Source organism: Cricetulus griseus, chromosome 2 (genome assembly GCF_003668045.3).
Source record: "Cricetulus griseus strain 17A/GY chromosome 2, alternate assembly CriGri-PICRH-1.0, whole genome shotgun sequence".
NCBI classification, from domain to species: Eukaryota; Metazoa; Chordata; class Mammalia; order Rodentia; family Cricetidae; genus Cricetulus; species Cricetulus griseus.
This window is the reverse complement of record NC_048595.1, coordinates 165,217,937-165,241,772: the sequence shown is the minus strand read 5'-3', so window position 1 is coordinate 165,241,772 and position 23,836 is coordinate 165,217,937. Positions and strand designations below refer to the sequence as shown.

Here is a 23,836-nt window from a genome sequence, read left to right as displayed (position 1 = left end):
GGGGGAAGCCTGGGGCTTTTTGCACACTGCTCTGGGCCTGTTAGGCGTCTAGTGAATCTATTCTTGGTAGCCACTCTACACAGAGAACTATCTCCCCACTACTATATCTCCAGCTCCTCACCAGGGACAGGACTGTCACCTCTTCCTGAAAGTAGTGTTCAGGGAAGGGCTTGCAATGACACTTTGCATAAAACAGAAAATTCAATTGTCCGTATTTAAGAGTGGGAAGGGGTGGAGCTTGTAGGTTGTGGAGAAGGCCAGGTGAGGCCTGTAACTCCAGCCTGCCCTTGTTGGTAGTAGTACCACTTCCTCACCCACTCTCCAGACCTCAGATACTCCTCCCTTCAAAAACACTCTGTTCACAGCCCTTCCAGGTGACTGCTTTTAAAGTTTGGCCCCCTCTCTGAATTACTTTTGACCAGAAGATTCTCTGGGTTCAGATGCTCTGGGATCAGATGTTCAGATCTTCTGACACTCTGATTTTGGGTAGTTCATTTCCTCATACATGAGCTTCTCGGCTATAGAGTGGAATTAATAAGAGACCTCACTCCTGCTTGTTAACATTAAAGGAAACCTTCCACCCCAAGCCCTTGAACACAGTGTCCAATAGGTGCTTGTGCTGGCCAGTTTTACGTCAATTTGACACAGGCTAGAGTCCCCTGAGAGGAAGGAACCTCAATTAAGAAAATCCCTCCATAAGATACAGCTGTATATAAGCCTGTGAAGTATTTTCTAGGGATTGATGGGGGAGGGCCCAGCCCATTGTTGGTGGTGCTATTCCGGGCCAGTGGTCCTGGGCTCTGTAAGAAAGCAGGCAGAGCAAGCCAGTAAGGCTCACTCTTCCATGGCCTCTGCATCAGCTCCTGTCTCCAGGTTCCTGCCCTGCTTGAGTTCCTGTCCTGACTTCCTTTGATGATGAACACTGATATGAAGGTACAAGCAGAATAAACCCTTTCCTCCCCAACTTGCTTTTGGTCATGTGTTTTATGGCAGCAAAAGAAACCCTTGACTCAGACAGTGCTTGTGAGCAGGGCCACTGCAGGCTTTCAGCCTGAGGTGTGAAAGAAAGTTTCCACCTCCCTCCAATTCTCTCACCTCACCACTGGGCACAGTGCTGCTCCTTAGTGTACAAATGGGCCCCACACATCTGAGGCAAAGCTTCCAATGCTTCCAATGCTGCCCTTGTGAGAGATTCCACTGCTATCCAGCTGTTTGAGTCTTGCTTTTTTTTAATTTTATAACAGTGTCCCATATCTAATTGTACCTGAATCATATTTACACCTTCCCCACCGCCCTTCCAATGTCCCTCCAATGGAGGTCCCCTCTGAACATCCATATAGGTCACCTGCAGTCCTCGTGTCCCAACCTTCCTTAGTGTTCGAGAACTTATCTGTTACTTGCCACCAACAGATATCAAGCCCTAATTGGAGTCTTGCCTGTTTTCCTCCCTTGCTTAGCCTCAACTTTCTCCTGTCTAGGGATCATATCTAATAGTCACTTCTTAATTGGAATCTTCCAGAATCCCCTACTGACCCTGGGAAAATCCAGGCCTTAGATAGTATAGTTTATACAAGCCCTGTAGGCAGGGCCCCTTCTCTTTCTGCTGCACCAAGTCTCTCCTCACATACCCTCCCCTCTTCTCTCCTCTCCTGTTCTCCTCTCTGTAGGCTTCCTTCCTCCATCCCAACCCTCAGCCATATTGTAAATGTGTGGGTTGAACAATAAAGTATTGACATTCTAAAGTATGAACAGGTCGTATAAGTCCATTCTGGGGACTAAAATCTAACAAAGTTACAGAGGTTCCCAGACAGGTCACAAAGTATAAATGATTCAGAGGAGAAATGTTGAACTCTCTTGATTATCAAAGAAATTCAAAGGTATTTTTTACACCAAGTAACCAGAAAGTTAAAAAAAAAAAAAAGATGTTGTTCGATAATTTCCTTCATGAATATAATGCACTTTGATCATTATCAATCTCTACCCCCCTTTACTTCCATCCAGTCCTCTCCTACCCCACCACCATTTTCCTTTCCAACTTTATATGCGCTTCCCCTGACCTCCAATCCATCTGTATTGCAGGCCCTTAAACTGGAATATAGGTAGCCTCTCAGGGCTTACATCCCTGAAGAAAAGTAACTTTCTGTCTTCTAACAGCCATCAGTTGCTGATAACTCTTGCCTGGTAGTAGGATTTCATGAGCCCCTCCCCATCCATGTTAGCTTGAGCCTGTACAGCAGAGGTTCTCAACCTGTGAGTCACAACCCCTTTTGGGGGCCCAGTCACCTTTTCACAAGTGATTTCATAAGACCATCAGAAAACAAATATATTTACATTACTATTCCTAACATTAGCAAAATTACAGTTATGAAGCAGCAATAAAAATAATTTTATGGTAGGAGGTCATCACACCATGAGGAACTGTATTAAATGGTTGCAGCATTAGGAAGGCTGCGAACCACTGCTGTACAGGTTTTGCGCAAGCTCTTACAGCTGCTTTAAGTTCATTTGTGCAGTGTTACTGTCACGTCTGACAAATCCTGCCCATACTTCTGCCTCTTGGAATCTTTCCACAGTCTCTTCTGAAATGGATCCCTGAGTCTTGTAGGTAGAGGAAGGGTGTGATATGAGTGTCCCAGTTAGAGCTGGTCACTCCAGGGTCTCTTGTTTTCTGCAGGTTGGTCAGGTGTGGGTCTCTATTAATTGCCACCTACTGCAAAAAGAACCTTCTCTAGCCAGGGCTGAGAGATTTGCTAATCTGTGAGTATAAAGATAAGATCTTATGGGGCAGTTAATTATTGTGCCTGTTTAGCAGAATTAATAGTATTAGGTTTTCTCTTAGGTCCTATGACTTACACAGTGACTAGCTTGGAGTCCCGTTAATGGTACAAGACATGAGTTCCATCTTGTAGAGTGGGCTTTAAATCACACCAAACCTTTTTTTTTTTAACCAAAAATTATGGTAATACTCCTAATGAGGTGTAGGGATAGAGAGAAGAATGACCTAAATAGAATACAGGAAATTTTATGTACTAAAAATATTTCTCTATCTGCAAAATGTTGCTTATCTGTGTCTCTATCTGCAATACATTATCCATGACATTTGTAAAAATGCATCAAAATATTTAAACATTGTATACATTGGCATACTTAACTCAGTAAAAAAATATGTTTAAAAATGTAACGCTGTTGATTAGTGTTAAAATAACACTCATTTATGGCAAGGGTGAGGATAGAGAAATAACAAATTACTTCCACATTTCTGGGGGTGTGCTTGCTTCTCTCTTTCACAAAACAGTGCTCTGGAGACTGGGGAGATGGATCTGGCCAAGAATCTTTGCTGTGCAAGCAGGAGGACCTGAGTTCAAATCCCCAACACTTATATAAAAGGGCATAGCTGTATGAGTGGCTATAACCCCAACATTGTGGGGGTGGAAACAGGAGGATTGTTGGAATTTGCTGGCCACCAACCGAGCTCCAGGTTCAGAGAGAGAATTTTTAAGGGAATAAGAGAAGTGGTAAAACAAAATGTGTCCTCTAGCCTCTTCATGTATACACAGATGTATGGACGTACAGAAACAACTTCACATAACATACACATCACATACAATACCACACACGTGCACGTGCACACGCACGCGCACACACACACACACACACACACACACACACACACACACACACGTGTGCAAAAAAGTGCTTTTGGACATGGATAATATCATTAGGAAGGAATCATGAACTTGAAGAGGTATTTAAATACCGATAGCAGTTTACGATGGAATAGAACCAAATATCCTTCGTGGGGGATTGACACATCTGTTTGCCAGCTCCTAGGTGCTTCTGTAAATTGGGGAATGTGTCCTAGGCTTGAGAAGTAGCAACAGGCCTATGTTCTGTCTGCCCTAATCCACAATTCCCAGGTCTTAGCCCACAGATCCATATAGACCTAAAGAGTAGTGTGGTGACGTGTTTGGAGTGGAAGTTAAATGGTAAAAACAGGAGTAAAGTATGTATCTGATTTTCTTTTATAAAAAACACCAAGAAAAGACGTACCACTATGTAAGAGAATCATGGATGACCTTCTAATTTTCTGTCTGTCATCCCTTTAATTTCCTACTGTCAGTCCTTTATCAGTTATGAAGGAAGATGTTAATGCCTCTGCTTCTAATTTCCCAAGACTGCAGCATTGTTATCCACAACAGAAGTCTGTGTGCAGAAGACTGTGGCAGCTGGCATAAGGAGGAAGGCAGCCTTGTTAAATCCCAGGGACTGCTTCTATGGAAGGTGTATCTTACCTGTGGCTTCACTTTTTCCTTTGCAGGTTTGAGACCTTCGAGATTAACAGCTTTGAGCAGTTTTGTATCAACTATGCCAATGAAAAGCTCCAGCAACAGTTCAATTCGGTAGGCTCAATGTAAGACCTAGGTTGCCAGGGCAGGGACTCGCTGTCCCCTGGCATGACACCAAGGCCACTTCTCTTCTGAGATTGGTGTGGTTCTGCTCTGCCCAGGCCTCCCTTTCTTCCTGGTGATGCTCCCAACTTTTGGACTTTTGGAATTGGCTCTCCATTGCTGGGGAGGAAATGTGATTTAGGCAGCTGGGTGGAAAGGGTAAATTATCTCCCTTGATTGACCCACTTCTCTCTGAACCCAAGCTTCCGGGGCATTTAAGGAACTGAAGGCCAGATGCAAGACTCCTTGAATTGGCTAGAGTCCAGCAACACATGTAGGATTATAATATCCTAAGACAAGGGTTACAGAGGAATGGAAATTACCAAGCTGAGCTCTGCCATTTCCAATCATGACTGTGAGTTAGTGTCCAGACCTTTTCTGACAGGTATCTGCTATCCTTCAAGACAAAGAACTTTACAAGTGCTTGGGGAGATACCTGGCAAGTGTGTCTGTAATGCACTCACCCTGCCTTTGCTTCTTGTCTTAGCATGTGTTCAAGCTGGAGCAAGAAGAATACATGAAAGAGCAGATCCCATGGACCTTGATTGACTTTTATGATAACCAACCTTGTATAGACCTCATAGAAGCAAAGCTGGGCATCCTGGACCTGTTGGATGAAGAGTGTAAGGTAATACTTGTGTTGTCATTGAGTGGTGCAGGTCTAGGTATTGGGCAGAAGGCTCCTGTGTGAGGTAAGGAAACAAATGAAATCTCATAGCTGGAATTGAATCTGATTGTCTGGAAGGAGTATTGGTTGTCCATCTTGCTTGCTAAACTATAACACACTGAATGTAACTGACAGATTTAGTAAATGTATACCTTTTGTGGCAGAAAGCAGGTGCTTGCTATGTTGGTGGTATGGATTTGGTCTCTCAAGCCAACATCTAGACAGGTGTTCCTAGGGTGGTCTTTATAGAATCATATGGATGTGAAAGATGGAAATCCATGGGACAGTGAGAACCACATCTCCCCTACCCCATGAATTTTATGGACTTCTGATATAAAAGAGAACTGTACCAACAGCAGGAGAGCAACTGGCAGGGAGAAATGTAAGGTGAAAAGATGCAACTTTCATCAGTTTTCCAGCATCCTTGGTTTCCTGCACTGTGAATTGATGCATACTGAACTTGTTGACAGTCTCTCCCCGTGCGGTGCCTGATTGGGAAGGGAGCTGAATGTATAGCACTTGCTCCTTTCTATGATAGAAGCCTGTGTCATAAGGTATGGAAGCCATATGGCTTATTCTAGAAAGAAAAGAACCAATTGCTTAGACTTCTGTTCTCCCATAATTTTCTGGAAAAGCACTGAGTGTGGCTGGGTGTTTAGGGAAGGAAAGGCGTGTTCCTTCTAGAACGGTTTTCTGAAGCATTGCCTTGGTGCACACCCATAGTCCCAGCACTCAGCATGTTGAGGTAAGAGGATCACTCAAGTGTAAGGCTAGCCTAGACTAAAAAGTGAGTTCAGAGATAACCTGTGCTACCTATTGAGTCCCTGTCTCAACAAACAAAGACAAAAACCTTTCCCCGCCCCTCGAAAAGAAGTAGAAACATACCAAATCATACCAAATCATACCAAATCCAGTAGCTGGCACAATTTTGGGAGTGGCAGTGAGAAATTGAGGGGCATAGTCACACTCTATAGCCCAGAATAGCCTAGAACTCTCTGAGTATGGTGATATGGAGATAAATGAGTTAGTACAATGAAAATGTGTTGAAACTATGGCCAATAATAAGCACAGTGGACATTGGCTATTTATTACTGTGATGAGAATCTTGACTGAGAATCATTGCTGGCTGGTCTCAGTTGGAAGTCAATGGGGAGTTACAAGAGAGGTGGATCTTAGTCAGAAAATATGTATACACATGACCTTGATCACTGGTCTCCTCTGACTGTTCATGTCCATCTAAGTTAGTGACTATATAGTATCATAGGATTTTCTCATTGAAGTACAAGCACATTTTCAAGGCGAGGTGATTTGGTTGCTAACAGATTACAGCATTTGCTTAGTGGAGCTTCTCTTTGTGGTTCTGTCTGACCCATTTGGGCAAGTCCCTTGAGGTCCTTTCTGCTCCCAGTTACTGGCCTGCCTTGTCCTGACAAGCCCAGCTATATGCTGACTCCTCCTTCACCCACACCTGGTAGTTCTAAAACAGAACTCTTGGAGACAAATATAAAAGCATATATATAGAAAGTGCTGAATTAAATGTATTTTATTGTCTGTCCAACACAATTAATAGCCTCCTTCAAGAAAGAGGTTTCTTCTTTTGAATTTCCCCTGGCATATGGCACAGGGGATTCAATACTGGTTACACCAAATTGAATCTGGAGAAAAATCTGTTTGCTTGCAAAGGGCCGAAGGACTTGTTTCCACATCTGTAAGCATTTCTTTTGGAGCACATCTTATTTACTGAGTAAATCCCTTTTCTAATTGTCCACAGCAAGGGTCACTTCCAATCTTGCCTGATCTGAAAGCATGACATAACTCATGGAGAGTAGGCGAGGACCTGTAACTGAGGACTGTCAGTAGGTGTCAAGGGTAACAGAATGAGTGATGTCTCGTTGGATCCGTCACAGCCATCATTGACCATTTGAACAGCAGGCACAATGACTGTGTTGCTCTCTTTCCCACCCCATTATTATCCTCTCTCAGCCCTCTGTGTGTGTGAGAGAGAGAGAAAGAGAGAGAGAGAGAGAGAGTGTGAGTGTGTGTGTGTGAGAGAGAGAGAGAGTGTGTGTGTGTGTGAGAGAGAGAGTGTGTGTATATGTGAGAGGCAGTGTATGTGAGAGAGAGAGTGTGTGTGTGAGTGTGTGTGTGAGAGAGAATATGTGTGTGTGTGAGAGTGTGTGTGTGAGAGAGAGTGTGTGTGTGTGTTTGTGTGTGTGTCTGTCTGTCTGTCTCTGTCTCTCAATCTCTCTCTCCCCAAAACCCTTCTTCTTCCAGCAGGTGCCTCCTACTTCAGTGTCTTTGTTTTTTGTTTTTTGTTTTTTAACCTCATGTACCCAGTGCTTCCTATATGGGTATGAGTGTCTATGTGTATGTAGGGGGGGTGCTATTTGACTGGAACATGGGCAGTTTATCAGTGGCTTCACCACTGAAGAAAATGACTCCCTCCACCCTAGCACCACTAACTGCCTGTAAAGAGGTGGAGTCTTGTTGAGTCCCTCCCCTGTAGATACTAATGAACCTAATCTTCTGCAGGTAACGAAGCTTCAGTGGGTTCATGATTGCAGTTGCCATGTCACACCAATCACTGTTTCATGGCATATCTCCAAGAGTTCTGCCACTTAGGTTATTTCCACTCTTTCTTCCAGGATGTTTCCTGGGTGTGCATACCCCACTTCCACCCCATGTTTGTGTTTGTGTATCTGATACATATGTCCCACTTAGGGCTGAGCATTGCAGTGTCACTTATTGTCCACACATGCAGTTGTGACTGCATGACCTACTGCAAAAAGAAGCTTCTCTGATGACGGCTGAGAACAGAACTAATCTCAGAGCACAGTCGGCCATCTGTGTTAAAGCTTCAAGGAAGCAAGTTGCTTATTTACTTTGGAAGTCGTCTGTAGAGGTGTAGAAAGAGGCTGCTGCTCCTGAGAATTTGTCACACAGTGACACCCCTAAGGCTAGATCTATTTTTGGGGGACAGGGAATAAATAAAGCATCCCATAGTGTGTGGCCAGAAACCACCTTTGATGTGTGGGAAAAGATCTAAGACAGACAGATACTATGGACTATAATATGTACTAGCAGTACCTGGAAGGTGATAGTGACCTGTAATATTATGCCTATGTGTGTAAGTTCTGTTGTTAGGAATTCCAAAGAACGGATACATGAGGCCAAAAAAGGCCAGGCAAGGTTTCAGAAAAAGAAAAGAGCAACAGACTGGGCCAGGGCAGTAGTATGGATGAGCCGGGGAGGGATATAGGCTAATTATGCCAGTCTTCCCAGTGAGCAGGGAGGAGCATGGTGCTGAAGGGAATGGGGGTAATACTACAGGAAGGAGCATCTTCAGACAGCTGAACAGATGGACTGTTCTGCCACTGTGGTCTTAGTGTCCATCTTTATCCTTTCTTGGACTTCCCTTTTTGCCAGCTAGCTTGTCTTTTGAGGTTCAATCCACTCCTATAGATGCCGGCTTACACACAGCAGGTCAATGACCTTTCATAGCAGGATCCCAAGAGTTTAGGGTTGAGTTGTTCTTATCACAGTCAGTGTCCTGGCTTGAGAGCTGAATCCAGACTCCAACCCTCTGCCATGATGCCTTGTCCTGCTTCATGAGGCACTGTACCGGTCTTGTGGTTTTCCAGGTCCCCAAAGGAACTGATCAGAACTGGGCCCAGAAGCTCTACGAACGACACTCCAACTGCCAGCACTTCCAGAAACCACGCATGTCCAACACAGCCTTCATTGTCATCCACTTTGCAGATAAGGTATCTGTCCTCTTTGTTGACCTAGGACACCTTAGGCCCACAGTAGGAAGAATAAAGGGTTTCCAGTCTAAGGAAGTGGCCTCGGGTTGTAGGAAGGTTCTCCTCTGCACTTTCTTCCTGACCCTGCCCCTGCCCCAACTCTAGTATACCAGACTGTCAAGACTAGACACAAGCTGAGCATATGCTATCGAAGCTGCCTTTCACATGAACAGCAGCTAGTAATTGAGGGTTGCTCTCCTGGGACAACAGCAGCAGTGGAGCAGTTAGGAGTCTTCTGTCATTGAGCCTGAGCAGAGGGAGTAGTGAAGACAAGGTTCCTTCTGGAGTAGCCTGATTCCAGTGATGGGGATAGACATTGAATGCCTCCAAATGAATTTCAACCGAATTCTTGGGTGGTAATGTGTGTGTAATTGCATATCCCCATTCAATGCATCTGGGCTACTGGCTGAGAAGTGGCATTCATGGAGCCCCAAAGAAGCTTTCTCATGGGAATTCCCTCTTAAGACAGCATTTTCCTCCATGTAAATCTCGACATAACAGATTTGCATTTTAAGCAGGGACATCTGTGGGTCTCCATCTACTCTTAGCTCCTTTAGAAAATGTTACTAGATGAGATGAAATTACTTAAGAAGCTGCCAGACTCCTGAAACACTAACTTTTTTCTTTCATTGCCATGGTCTCAGGTGGAGTACCTTTCAGATGGTTTTCTTGAGAAAAATAGGGATACGGTATATGAAGAACAGATCAACATCCTGAAGGCCAGCAAGGTAAAGAACACTGGGAATGGGGCTGGTGAAGTGACTCAGTGGGGAATGCTTGCTTAGTCATGTTAGAATACTTGCACAGGGCCCTGGGTCCAATCCCCAGCACCATAGAAAAATAGATATATGGGAATTGGGTGTGGTCATATATGCCTGTTATTCTAGCACTTTGGAGGCAGAGGCAGAAGGATCACTGAAAGGTCATGGCAAGCCCAATCTACATAGCAAGTTTTGGCTGGGGCTAAAGAATGAAGAAAACATACATAAACCAACAGATCATGGATGGGCTATATTGCTGTGAGCCCCACTGTGGAATACGGGACGATAGCAATGTGAAGTTTGTTGGTTACATCTGGTGGAGGGGAAAAAGCAGGAAGAATGCATCAATTCCAAGAGGGAAAACTAGGAATAACACCCCAGATGAAGCACATGGGAGGTGTAAGACAGATGACAACCAGGAGGAGGCATAGGAGTAAGCTGTGGTGAAAGATTTGCTGATATTCAAGTCACCTGTCTTCCTTCCCCTGCTTGCATACATAAGACTATTTGAACCACTCTAAGCCTGTGTTTGTGTACTTCATTTCCTTTCAGCCATCTGAAGGGCAAAACTTGAATGTAATTGTATTAGTCAGGATTCCCTAGAGAAACAGGACTGGTAGAATGAATATCTATAATATTTTATTAGCATGGCTTACATGGCTGTTCTGACAATGGCGATCTCCCAAGAGAAAGTCCAAGGACCCAACAGTTGTTTGGTACATGATATTGAGTGTCTCAACTGGTCTTCAGTGTATGTCAGAATCTCAAAGAAGTAGGCTCTAATACTAATGAAGAAAAACACTTTCCATCGAGAGTGAGGGTCCTCAGGCAAAGACCAAGAGCTTCCTTCTGCCATGCCCTTTATATAGTCTGCCACCAGAAGGTGTGGCCTGGATTAAAGGTGGATTTTCCCAACTCAAATAATCCAATCAAGAAAATCCCTCACAGGTGTGCTAAATGCTTGGGTTTTAGTGAACTCCAGATGTAATTGAGTTGACAGCTAAGAACAGTAATAAAATCACAGTAATAAAATGTTCAAAGACAGTTAAACCTACTTTGGAGTATTTATCATCTCCAAAATTCCATCTGCTTCTTTCTCACAAGCATAGCAAAGAAAAGTAGATACTGTGTCTATCTGCACTCCTCACTACACACTTTTAAGCACTTGCCTGTGAGTCACCCCCCCAAACCCACTATTTGCACTCAGAGATGAACAAAGCTACATTCTTATTGTCCCTGGGATGAGCTGATAAACATCCACACAAGAAATATGAAGGAAACAGAGACTTGCTAGCAGAGGCCTAGATAACGTGAAGGGAAAGGAAGTCTGGGCATGCCTGCAGCCAGGAGAGGCCAGTGAACCTGCATTCTAACAGCTGATGTAGATGACGTTACCAGCCTCAGCCCTTCAGTTGATCCAGAACGACCCAGGATTTGGGAGCCTTTCTCCCAGACCATATGGCACCAAACTCACTGCAGGGCCCTGATAACACTGGAGAGATGACAGAGTAATTTCTCTTTGTGATAAGCTTTAGAATTGTGACTGCAATAGAGAGAAATGATAGAATGGAGAAAGAGCAGCTGGCAGCATTGACCTAGGTGCTTAAAGCCAGGTAAACCCTTTTCCAATCAGGGGCCAAAGATGGGATTTGGGTAGGGTTTGAGTCAGCAGCAGCCCATAGTTATCATCTCAGGATATATCCACATCAGGGAACAAACCACAGAGACAATCAGTTTGTTGTAAACAGGCATAGTGTTTTGGAGTTTGGTCTCAGATCAATGTCTTAGATCTCTAGCCCATGGTAGTTAGCAGGACGATAATGGGGATGGAGTGTAGGAAAGTATCCTCTAGTCACAATGGAAGAGAATGCTTTGTGTTCCACTCCCATCCCATGTTGCCTGGGATTCTAAGAGGTGGCCTTCAGGCATGGGAGCCTCTGTCATCTTTTTTTTTTTTTCAGAAAGAAAATTATTTTACATGTCAATCCCAGGTCTCTCTCCCTCCCCTGCCCCCCCCAAACTAACACTCTACCCATCCCATACCCTTTCTGCTCCCCAGGGAGGGTGAGGACTTCCATAGGGGGTCTTCAAAGTCTGTCATGTCCTTTGGGATAGGGCCTAGGCCAACCCCCTTGTGTCTAGGCTCAGAGAGTATCCCTCCATGTGGGATGGGCTCCTAAAGTCCATTCCTATGATAGCAATAAGTACTGATCCACTACAAGAGAGCTCCCCCTCCCCCCTCCCTCCCCCACCCCCGCCCACCTCCCCCACCCCCCCACACCCCCCACCACTCCCCCTACCCCCCCCACCCCCCATCATCTTTATGTAAGTTCCTCCTTTGGAGGAAGAACATAAATGATGACTTAAATACAATTTAGTTCTGCTACTATTTTGATTTCAAGTGTCTTAATTTGCAGAAATCAGGGATGTCATAACCTAAAAGTGACTATTACTGATAAAGGAAAACTATCTGGCAAGGCAAGTATTATTAGCTGAGCAGTTTTTGCCATCTAATTTTATTTAACAGCTTTGTTGAATATCTATGTATATAGAAACATATATAGACACATCTAGACAATCACTGGGATCTTAGTCAAGTGACAAAATGGAGTTAGTACATACATGCGAGATGCAGAAAGATATGTGTGATTGTGATGCAGGAGTGTGAAGGTCAAGAAGAAAGTTGTACAGAATAGAGTGTATTGGTAACCTCGGTGTCAGCAGTTTGCTAGGAAGACCTGTAGAAGCTGAATGTGGCCATGCTTAGGGTGACAATTATTGCAGCGTAAGAATGCAAAGCAAACTCAGCATAGAGCAGGTGTGTAGGGAGTCTCTTGGAGACAGCAGGTGCAAGCTTCCAAAACTCTTCTCCGAGTGAACTCACACAGGTGTGTGGAGTTCTTCCAGAGAAGCAAGTGCAATGATACCTAGGAGAATGTTTGCCAATGGGTATTTACACAGGCATCCTTGGTCTAGCATGAAGTAAACCTCCAGACTCCCAGGGGAAAAGCAGGTACTCACCAATGAATAATGTTTGCACAGCCAACTTAGCAATAGTGAGCAGTCATGTCATGGAATGGTGAAAACTCATCCGAAATCCAAGTTGCCAGATGCCAGCCAGGAGTTGGCCTGGGAAGCAGGCCTTGGGAAGGGTGGTGCTCTTGCCCTTTTCCCATATGGTGGTGTTTTAGGTTAGACATACTGGAATTTTATTAGAAATTTAGTCGTAAAAATTCAAATATCACAGAGTTATATATAAGGCCCCTCTCCTATTCTGTGAGCCATCTTCCAGTGAGTGCCTAGTCTGCATTACAGCACACTGGTGTGTCCTTTTAAGGGTGGAACGATCAAGATATGTACACCTGGTCCCCTCTGGTTTTGTACACATCATTGTATCTTGGCGACCCTTCCACATGCATACACACAGGCTTTTCCTTTCTTAAATAACTAACTCTTGGTAGTTTGCTATTTTACAAGTGAAATTGGTAGTTCAGTGGGTATTGCATCAATTGTTGTTAAACTGAAGGGAAAAACGTCTGTGCTATGTTTTTTGGAAAGTGACAGACTCGCTTGTTTTGCCTCTTCTACACTCACAAATGGAACCTACAGATGAGCCTGCACAGATGCAACTGCAGAGTAAAGAGAGGCACTGGGTTCTCTGCCTGGTGCCTGGCACATCTGTCATTATGAATACTTACACATCTTTCTTTACAAAGCCACGCTCATTTTTTAAAAATGTTTTGCTGTAGTAGCAGTCCTTCGAGACTTAGGTTTGAAATGGAAACCAAAAATGAATAAACATTTAAGACCCTAGGACATCGATTGAATAATGTAAAGCCTATTTTTAAAGATAAATTTTAATCTCTAAACACAGCTAATTCTCAAATCATTGTTTAAATTTATAATTTTATTTCATGGACTTTTATGAGAATTCTATTGCCTTTTATCCTTTATGTGGCATACCTGATAAGAAATTATCACCTTGTCTAGAGTAATTAAGTGGTGTGAAACAGAGGACTCCCACCTGGCACCAGCCAGGGGGACCATCACAGAACTACACTTAGTGGGGATAAAGCAATGCTGTGCTAATGAGAATGCGATTAGGGAAGCCTGTTACACTGTGAAGAGGTAGAATGGAGCTAATGGCTTCTCAGCTCTTACAGAGCTATAAATAGGGACACAGCATAGAAATACCTTTTTAAAACCCAGGATTAACACATTCCTCTTATATACTAAGAATGACAAGTTTTCCCTCCAAACTTTTATGCTCAAGAGAAGGAATATCTTAGTGTATGGGAAGCCCAGGGAAAAGTCCTACAAAGGACAGTGTTTTTCCTCTGAAGATGTTCTCTTACCTGCTGTGTGTAGGTCAGAGGGACAGCTATTCAGTTGGAAATTTATGCCAGTGTGAGCCAGGCAACCTGGACCATGAGTCTGGATGGACACAAGTGGCAATGTCTTTCTACTGCATGTCATCAGAGAAATGACCTCAAGAACAGTACCAGCTAGAGAATCTGTCCAAAGCACCTACCCTGATCCTGGCGGTCCCTAGAGGCCAGGCATAGCAGAGAGGCCCCTCAGAGTGAGCCCCAGTGCTGCAATGGGAACAAATGTTTATGCCTTAAGGTTCCCGGGAGCAGAACCAGTAAAAAGTGTGTGTGTGTGTGTGTGTGTGTGTGTGTGTGTGTGTGTGTGTGTGTTTCTGTGTGTGTGTGTGATATATATATATATATATATATATATATATATATATAATATATAAGAATTTGTAAATCAGTAACAAGTTTTCTCAAGAGGCAGAAAACCTGGTAGATGATCAGTGCTTGAGGCCTGGGCCCCAGCAGTCAGAAGAGCCCCACAGTGACTGTCTCACACCAGGGGGCTCAAGAACCGGTCAGAACTTGGTGCACAAGGTCAGGTGCCTCAGCAGTCCCAATCTGGGGCCACAACCCTGAAGGGTTCCTGCCACTAGTTCTTAGTCAGTGATCTGAAATCAGCAAAGGAAGCAGCAGCAGCAGCAGCAGCAACAGGGCAAATCTACTCAGTGGTAGGAGGGAGAACCAAGTGAGCAAAAGGTCTTTTTATCTGGAGGTGCTGCCCACAATTTGGGGTACATCTGCCCACGTTTGGAATGCACCTGGCCAAATCAGTTAAGGTGGTCAGAGTAATTTCCCTACACAGGTGATTCTTATCTGTAGCAAGTTGACATTAAAGCCCACCATCACAGTTTGCTTTTAAAATTCATTACTGTTGATTATAAGCTTCTATAGTACTTTTTGAGACTATGCATTATGATACACGTGTTCCTCAGTATGCTTGGAGTCCTCTACCCTGGCTGTTGGAAAATGTGTCTGAGAATAAGCAGATTAGAACTTAAGTTGATAAACACTGTTGCCTTCTCTTTTCCAAAGTGGGGCTGAGTCTTTCAAAGCCCATTAAATATGTTTTATTTAAATGTTGAGGATTCACCCCCTCCCACCAAAGTGTAACACCAACCATGTGAAAGAACTGCTTGAAAAGAAAGTGCATTTTTTTGTAATGTTTGCAGCAGTTTTTGAGGAAGAACTCCTGATCAAACTGTTCTCCTATGTCCTCTTTCAGTGTCATATGTCTGTTTGAAAGGAAATCTCCATTATAGTCTTATAAACACAAATGAATAGGTGTGGTTTCCAAGGAAACAGTATGCACATAGCTGCAATTGAAATTTCCTTAGACTGTCAGTCTTTAAAAGGTGTTTTCATACGTCTCTTAATCCCTTTGCAAATAGATTTGCCTCGGGTCTTTAAAGTCTGTATCTAGGCTTGAATAGCAGAAAGGAGAGAAGCCAATATCTATGGGGACATTTCACATAAATGGCAAACGGGATTAGTGATGTGTTTGGTTTATCTGAATGTGTTGCCGTGACTTCGATCAAGTTAGAAGGGAGCATTTTGTGGAAAAGCCTCGGTGGACACATTTTAGTGGATGTCATGGGAAGAACTGAAGGACTTCAATTCCTGGTCTTCTTGCTTACAACACAGGCTTTCAGCACCTCTAACAGCAAACCTGCAATTTCTTCTTTGCCTTGCCCAGAAGTGTGGAAATTTGTTCTTTGAGTCCTTTGTCAAGTTGTGATTTTTGTTGTGATTTCAGGTTTGTTTCTATTTGGGACATTCCCAAGTAAAGTGCCTATCTATCCCAGCCCTCCTTGGCAGATGGGTGAATAGGGGTCATGCTAGGCATTTTCTGCCTGGCTCTTTTACTGTTGCCTACAATCCAGGATTATATAAGGTTCCCTCTTAGCCTTTGAGTCTCATGACCAACCTAGATTTTTCTGTATGACTGCATTGCTGAAACAAACCCTGCACATATGAAGCCTACTTCTTCTTCCCAGGTGCAATCTCAATAACAGAGATCTGCAATTAAAACACAGCTTTGGAACAAACCTCAGACCCCTTAGATGACTGGTGCCAGTGTAGACTCCAATCCCCTTGGATAGATAGTTGGCATCTCTGAGTTTACCTAAGAAAAAAGGGCTGAAAGTTTTAAATACTTATTACTCAGTCTGACTTCAAGTTATTCATGAAACTTTTGATCTGTTCCCAACTATAGGACTTAACAAATTTTTTCACACAAGCTATTTCTGACTTCTGCACTCTAGATCTCTCATACAGTATAATTACATAGATCAGTAACCCTTACCAATGCTGCAAACACTTAGCCACCCATTATCTCCCTGTAGAAGTTTTTGAACAATGATCTTCCCTTGTTCAGATACGCCTGGGCACTCTGGTAGAATTGTAGAGGCTGGCAGTCACCTGCCTACAATCTATTCTGTCCCTTCTAACCCTATGTTCTTAGCAGGTCATGCTGCTTTTCTACCATACAACAGTTAGGACCCACAAATCTTTAAACAAGATCTAGGGCTTCTGGGTAAGATTTACATTGAGAGGAAGCTCCGACTATTGGTGAAATGTATTTGAATCGTGGTTCACAAAAGAACCCAGGTAGTGCTAAAGGAGGGCAACCACATTCTGATTCATTCAGGGAAGAATTAGATATTGTACTGTCACAGATCCTGAGACTTGGATGAGGTGTGGGATATGATCTTACCCTCAGTTTCAGAAGTCAGCCATGTCGAATTTGATGCTTCTATGGCATTGGAGAGGGAGAAAGATGCAAAGCAAATAGTTGGAACTAGGGATCATGGTGATGGCAAGGGCTCCAGACTGGGGAGTCAGATTTGAGGAATAGTAGAAGACTCAGGTCTGCAAGGGATGCGTGTTGGAGACCTCAGTTAGGATCCAGCAGACAGCAGTGCAGGAGAAGGAGGGACCAGAAGCTGGGCCAATAGAGAGTACTGGAGAATGGAAAAGCAACAAAGACTAGCAGGAAGTGGAACTGTCATGTCGATAAAAAGACCTCTGAAAAGGAAGTATGGGTCTGTGGGTGGAGGCCATCAAGAAGACAGGAAGCCACACCTTCCATGCTAGACCATGAGCTCCTCAGTATGTAAAAGGCTGTATTTGTTTCTGTTCACTTATGTGTTGCCAGCCCTAGCACAACATGGGTTTGGATATCTGGGAATCAGGAAGGATTGGTTTCATTTCTATGATAGCACATAGAATTTAATGCCTAGTAAAAGTAACGCTACTGTAATAGTAGCATACAAATATATTTCTCAGACAATTAGCTAGTTCCCTTCTCCTCTAAAAAAAAAAAAAAAAGCACTTATGACTTTGAAATGCCATATGTGAAGAGAAGGAAAATCCATTGTAAAGATGCAGACTTGCCACCTGTTGGCAGATAAAACTTCAAATAATTTCTATAATTGTGTCACTGAAGGACCTTCAAAGCCACCTGCATGACAACATTGTCCTCAACAATGGTACAGGAGTCCCTTTATTTCCTATTATATAAATATTTGGTTCTGCATATTTTGAAGAAGAATGTGCTTCGGCTGTCACAAGAGATGGTCTTTGACCTTACACTATTGGTTTATACTTTGAGTCATTCATTTTACCTTTGTGATGCTGGCTATCAAACCCAGGGCCTCCCGTGTGCTATACAAACGTCTTTTTTACAGCTCCATTGCCCAGATTGGTTGGTGCTTTTAGACTTCCTGGGCCAGTGAACTGTAAATGTGATTGGCACTCAAACCATTAAGCTAAAACACACACACACACACACACACACACACACACACACACACGTGTGTGCACAGGCACAGTGTACAGTTTTGCTGCTTATAACCTAAAGTTGCTGGCAAGTGGGCAGTATAAAACACTTAAATGGGGGGCTGGAGAGATGGCTCAGCGGTTAAGAGCACTGACTGTCCTTCCAGAGATCCTGAGTTCAATTCTCAGCAACCACAGGGTGGCTTACAACCACCTTGAATGAGATCTGGTGCCCTCTGCTGGCATGCACACAGAAGACTGTATACATAATAAATGAATAAAATTTAAAAAAAAAAAACACTTAAATGTAAGTACTCTTGACTCTAAAATTGACTTTTAAAATGTAAATTTCTAATACTTAAGGGTAAAATAGTTGTTTACATCCATTGTTTTAGTTTTAAATCATTGGTATAGAGACAAGCCTTGAGTGCTGGTTGTGAACATTAGCCATTACAACCTTGCACCTGCAGGTGAGTACACCTGTGCTGATCCTCTCAGGAGTCCATGCATGTGTTCAGGCCTAACAATTGGTGAGAACTAGTGCTTTATTTTTCAGAATGCATGTTTTGTTACTATGCAAAGAACACCAGAGGTTATCACGTGGGATTAGGAACTGTCTGCTATGCAGTGTCTGCACCTCCCAGTGCAGTGGACATACAACCAACTTCCGGCCAGAGGTCTTATGTCACTGTGGGTATAGTTGAGTTGCAAGAAGCCCTAAGGGAATGAGATGTTCACTGGCCTGTTGTATGCCCCAGTCACCCCAGCCTGCCACTCAGCTTAATTACCTAACAGGGTTGTAGAGCCTGCTTTTGAATGAACTGTGTCACCTGATTCTAACACCCAAGTTCAGCTCTCGTGTGCCACCAGCACCATCTTGCTGTTTTATTTGGATACTGTCACATATTCAAATAGCTGCACTGTCAAGTGTCTGACTACCAGGAGCTGAGATGAGCTAGGACCTCCTGCAGGCTATAACGTAAAGTCCAGAGCTATATTGTGGTTAATATTGAATGTTAACTTGACAAGATCTGGAATTACCAAGCAGACAAGGTCCTGAGCTTGCCTGTTGAGGATTATCTTGATTAGGTTAGTCACTGAGCATGCCAACAAGGGCTTATCTTAATTAACTGAGGTGGGAAGACCCATGCTTACTGTGCTTGTAATCCTGGACTGAATAGAAAGGAGAATTCTACCTGAGTAGCAGCATTTGTCACTCTGCTTCTTGACTATAAATGTCATGTGACCACCTACCTGAAGCTCCTCCCTCAGTGGCTTCCCTACCACAATGGACTAAACCCTTATACTGTGAGCCTGAATGGATGCTTTCTTGTGGGGTTATGTTGTCAGGGTATTTTATCCTAGCAACAGGAAAAGTAGAGAATGAGGACTGAAAACATGACACAGTCATGTGAAGGACTAATGGAGTGTGCTATTGAATTGTTTTGTGGGTTGTGGACCTGTCATATGATTTTTGTCACTTCCTGAGCTATTGACATGACACCCTGCTTTTGTCCTCTAAGTGCCTAATGAATACTTGTTAACCTGAGACTCCTGTAGAAGAAGGCCTGGGACATTTGTTGCAGAATGGGATCAGAGCATGAACTGCTGCCACTACCATGTAGGACATGTAGCCTCATGTCTTTAAGGACAGAGCTTCCCTTCTTTGCCTAACGTTCCCTCTTTGAGTTCTGGGGATGTCACTAGTGGGAGAACCATTTTCACTGATGCCCTTTATGCTGATTGCAAGAACCCTAAAGAAGCAAACATCCAGGGACCAGGCCTCACGTTTGGGCTCCGCTTTGTCTGGAAGCCCTAGGAGGGCTTATGCCAGCTGCTGTGTTCCATGGAGTAGGAACAAAGGTTAAAGCAGGGTCTGGTTGGTCCTTTCTCAGACTCCTTTTGCCTCATGTGGTTGACAATCTAAAATCTGTGCTGATATATATATATATATATATATATATATATATATATATATCCTCCTTGGTACATTAGGAAGACTCTTCATTGCTGAGACAAAATACTAAGCAAGGCAACTTTAGGGAGGAAAATTATTTTTGGCTCCTAGTTTTCAAGATTGTTAATCTATCATGGTAGAGGAGGAGCTGGGGCTCTTCTTCCCTCAGTTAGTCTTAACTAAAAATTCTCCTGGATACACCTAAAACATGATTTCTTAATCTCCAAGGGGTTTCTGTATCCAATCATATTCACCACCAAGATTATCACAATGAACATCTGAATTTTTGTAACAGCTCATTGTCATGAGGATATTAATTATACAAAATAATGACTTTCATTATGACATTTGTATCCATATGTGTGCTTTGATTATATTTACTCCCATTGCCCTCACCTATCCCCTCTCCTCCACTCCCTTCCTTTACCCAAATAGTCCCCTTCTATTTTTGTCATCTTTTTTCTAGATTCCATGTATGATGTGAAATATCTACCTGCATTTTCACAGTTTTTGTTGGTTTTATATGTATAACCTAATAGTAAAAGTAGATAATGTCTCAGTAGTGGACATCTCATATCACCCTTATCTCTGTGTTGGGAGCAGCAAGGACACTGTGGTCGGAGCAAGAATAGGGCTGTAGGCCCATATAGGCTAAGATGGCTTCTATGTGCTATAGATTAGGCCTGTGGGATAGAGAATTAGGAGTGGGTAGAGCGTGTTGGAGAAAGTAGAAGGGAAGCAGGGCTGGTCCTGGAGAGACAGGCTCTCAGACATGCAGAGAGAATGAAAGGTAGAATCTTTGAGGTAAGATGAACACAGTGAGCAAAGGTGGAAGGATGGGTCAGGAAGAGCAGGGAAAGCAGCTTGGTAACTGTACCAGAAGTATCTTCTGGGAAGTGATGGGATCAGATGTGCTAGCCCAGGGCATCCAGACATGGTAGGGAACAGGGATTATTGCATTTTAGTGGTCTTTAAAGGAAGAGTGCAGAATGGATTAGAAGAATCCCAAGTCTGAGCCATTGCCCGTTAGCCTTTTTTTCTAGTGAGATTCAGTGTGCTGAGGTTGACAAAGGAGGAAAGAATCCATACTCATTTCCCTCCCTACTGTCAGGTTGTATTGGAGACCTCATAGTGATAGTCCAGCACTGATTTGCTCATGGAATGAGGGCAGATGTGTCCTCATCAGGCTGAGAGTCTTGATGGACAAACTCTGTGTGCCATTAGCACCTTGTCATCCTAACACAGGAACACATAACAGGGTCCTTGTAGTAATCTTCTCTAATAGATGCAGTCTCAACCCAGGACTCCGGGGACCACAGTAGCATTAAAAGACGCAACAATAAGTGTTAAAAAACAATAACATTTAGACGTAGTTCTGTGAATGCCTGTCTTTGCCTCCTACTACATCACAAGGAATTGAGACTGTCTTTGTAGATGAATGTTTAATAACACTGTTGGGGAAAACAACCATTTCCAACCCCTTTAAAGACTGAAGTATTGTTCTCCACATACATAAAACCCACCCTTTTGAAGTGTAAACTTCAGTGGTTTTTAGTAAGCTAACCAAGTTGTGCAACCATGCTCCAAACTCAATAATAATCTTCATTACTCAGAAATGAAAAACTTTACTCATCAGCCGCCACCCTCTTGGATAACCAGTAGGGCACTTTCTCTTGTCTAGATGCTTCAAGTAAACAGACTCACATCTTTGTGTTCTTTTATACGTGGCTTTTACCATTTAACATAATGTATTCAAAGCTCATCTGTGCTATGTTCTAGCATGTGTGAGAACTTCATTCATTTACACTGTTGAGTAATATTCCAGTATATTGATATACCAGTCTTTATTCATTCATCACATGGTTATCATTTGACCAGTTGTTATTTTGTAGCTTTTTTGAGTAATGCTGCTATGAACATGGCTGCACGAGGTTTTGTGTGGATGTGTATTTTCATTTCTCAGAAATATATATATAAGCTGTTTCCAAAGAATAAACAGCATTAAACTACAAGAAATCTCCTTTGTACCCTTCTTCCTGTGATTATGTCTAGTTCCCACTAGTGGCTGACTTGTTCCAAGATGACAAGGACTCTGTTCCTGCCACCAACACAGCTAAGAATCGATCATCTTCAAAGATCAATGTTCGCTCCTCCAGACCCCCCATGAAGGTCTCCAACAAGGAGCACAAGAAATCTGTGGGCTTCCAGGTCAGTCCTAGTCCCAGGCCTGTGGCATCTGTAACAGGGCTGGCTTGGAAGGGACTTACAGAACAAAGAAATGGACTAGAAGCAGGGTCCCACAAAGGTCTCCAGAAAATGTGGGGAAGGATCGTCCAATTGAAGTGCTTGCTCTCTAGACAGAGCTGTGGTAATCCCACCTGCTTTTATTCCAGAGGATTTGCCATTTTTTGGACATTTCATGCAAACCCCACCATTTCCTGCATGTTTGGGTACAGGTGTTACAACCTCTTTCCCCATATTAGGGGATAGCAGGTCTCTAGCACACAGCAGGCAGATCTCTCATCTCTTAGCACTCATGTTTTATCTCATTGATTCCCCTAACAGTGGGAGTTAGGCACATTATGGAGTAGTCTCTCCCATTTATTTTGAAGATCCCTACTATGAAAGGACTCAGTTTTACTCAAAGCAAGTGTTGGTCACTGAATGTCTTACTTTCCCTGTCCTTCTGAGTTAATCATCATAATAATAGAGATTCCTGCTGTCACTTTCATATTAGTGTTTCTTCACAGTGCATTCAACAGAATATTAAAAATAACAAAGGTCTGGTTTTGTCCCTGCAGTTCCGCACTTCCCTAAACCTGCTTATGGAGACCCTGAATGCCACGACGCCACACTACGTTCGATGCATCAAGCCCAACGATGAAAAGCTCCCTTTCCAGTAAGTGCCAGCTGGGTGTAGCTACACTGGCCTCCTTATCCTACCTCAGGATCAGTGGGAACAGGGTGGGCTCTCTACAGAGTCATTTTCTGACCAGTCAGCCACTCCCAAGTGGGCTGTGAGCTGCCCACAGCCCTCTCTGTGCATGTTGCTTGCTTACTCGCTTCCCTTCCTCCACACTTCTGAGACATGCTTGGGAATCCCTCTGCACCTGGATCTGTTGGCTCCAAAGAGATGGTGGGCAGAATAGCATCCAGGGCCTTGGAGAAAAGAAATGGAACTTGCTGCCTGTTCTGCTCCAGCCAACTGCGACTCCATCAGTCCATTCATCAAATACTAGTGTTTACCAGCTGCAAGGCCTAACATACACACACCAACAACAACAACAACAACCACCACCACCACCACCACCCCTGAGGAAGGAGGATGAGAAAGGAGGAAAACAGAGAATGAGAATAAGACAGAATAAGATAGACCATGAGAGAGACTGCTCCAATGAGGTCAGGAGCATCATTGGCCTCTACCTGCCACATGCTAGTAGCACCAATGCAGAAAACCTGAACTGTAGTGCAGGACCAGAGTTGGCTGGTTCCAAGCTAATCTTTCACTTATTAATTATGATTATACAATATCCTGATTTTGAAAAAAATACAAGGAGATAATGAGAATTACTAGTGAGAAATATAACAATTTATATGATTAATATATTATTATTATTATTATTATTATTATTATTATTATTATTATTGGCTGGGAAATAACATAGTCACCTTGCAAGTGTGAGGACCTGAGTTTGGTCCCCAGACCCACATAAAAAACTGTGTGTAATGGTGGGTGCTTGTATTCACTGCACTGGAGATGTGAGATAGGTGAATCCCTGGGGCTCAGTGGCCAGGCACAGCTAAGGTAGTCTGATCAGCAAGCCTCAGGCCAGTTGAAAGGCCCTACCTTAAAAAAGAATGTGGGTAGTACCTGAAGAATGACATCTGAGGTTGACTTATGGCCTACACACACACACACACACACACACACACACACACACACACACACTTGTGCATATGTACACCCACATTATACATATGTAGCACTACGTATATTGACATAAACTATTAGCATTAATAAGAAACAAAATTCACCATATCCCT

General features: G+C 43.3%; 1 protein-coding gene across 1 annotated transcript in view; it reads left to right on the top strand.

The window, feature by feature from the left end:
• The window catches only part of Myo5b (myosin VB), a 167,393-nt gene that overhangs the window by 66,631 nt on the left and 76,926 nt on the right, over window positions 1-23,836 (top strand). The window contains exons 11-16 of the mRNA XM_035438715.1: window positions 4,319-4,400; window positions 4,936-5,076; window positions 8,757-8,879; window positions 9,563-9,646; window positions 21,845-22,000; window positions 22,594-22,691. Coding sequence (XP_035294606.1) covers window positions 4,319-4,400; window positions 4,936-5,076; window positions 8,757-8,879; window positions 9,563-9,646; window positions 21,845-22,000; window positions 22,594-22,691 — 684 coding nt within the window. The remainder of the gene's footprint in view (window positions 1-4,318; window positions 4,401-4,935; window positions 5,077-8,756; window positions 8,880-9,562; window positions 9,647-21,844; window positions 22,001-22,593; window positions 22,692-23,836) is intronic.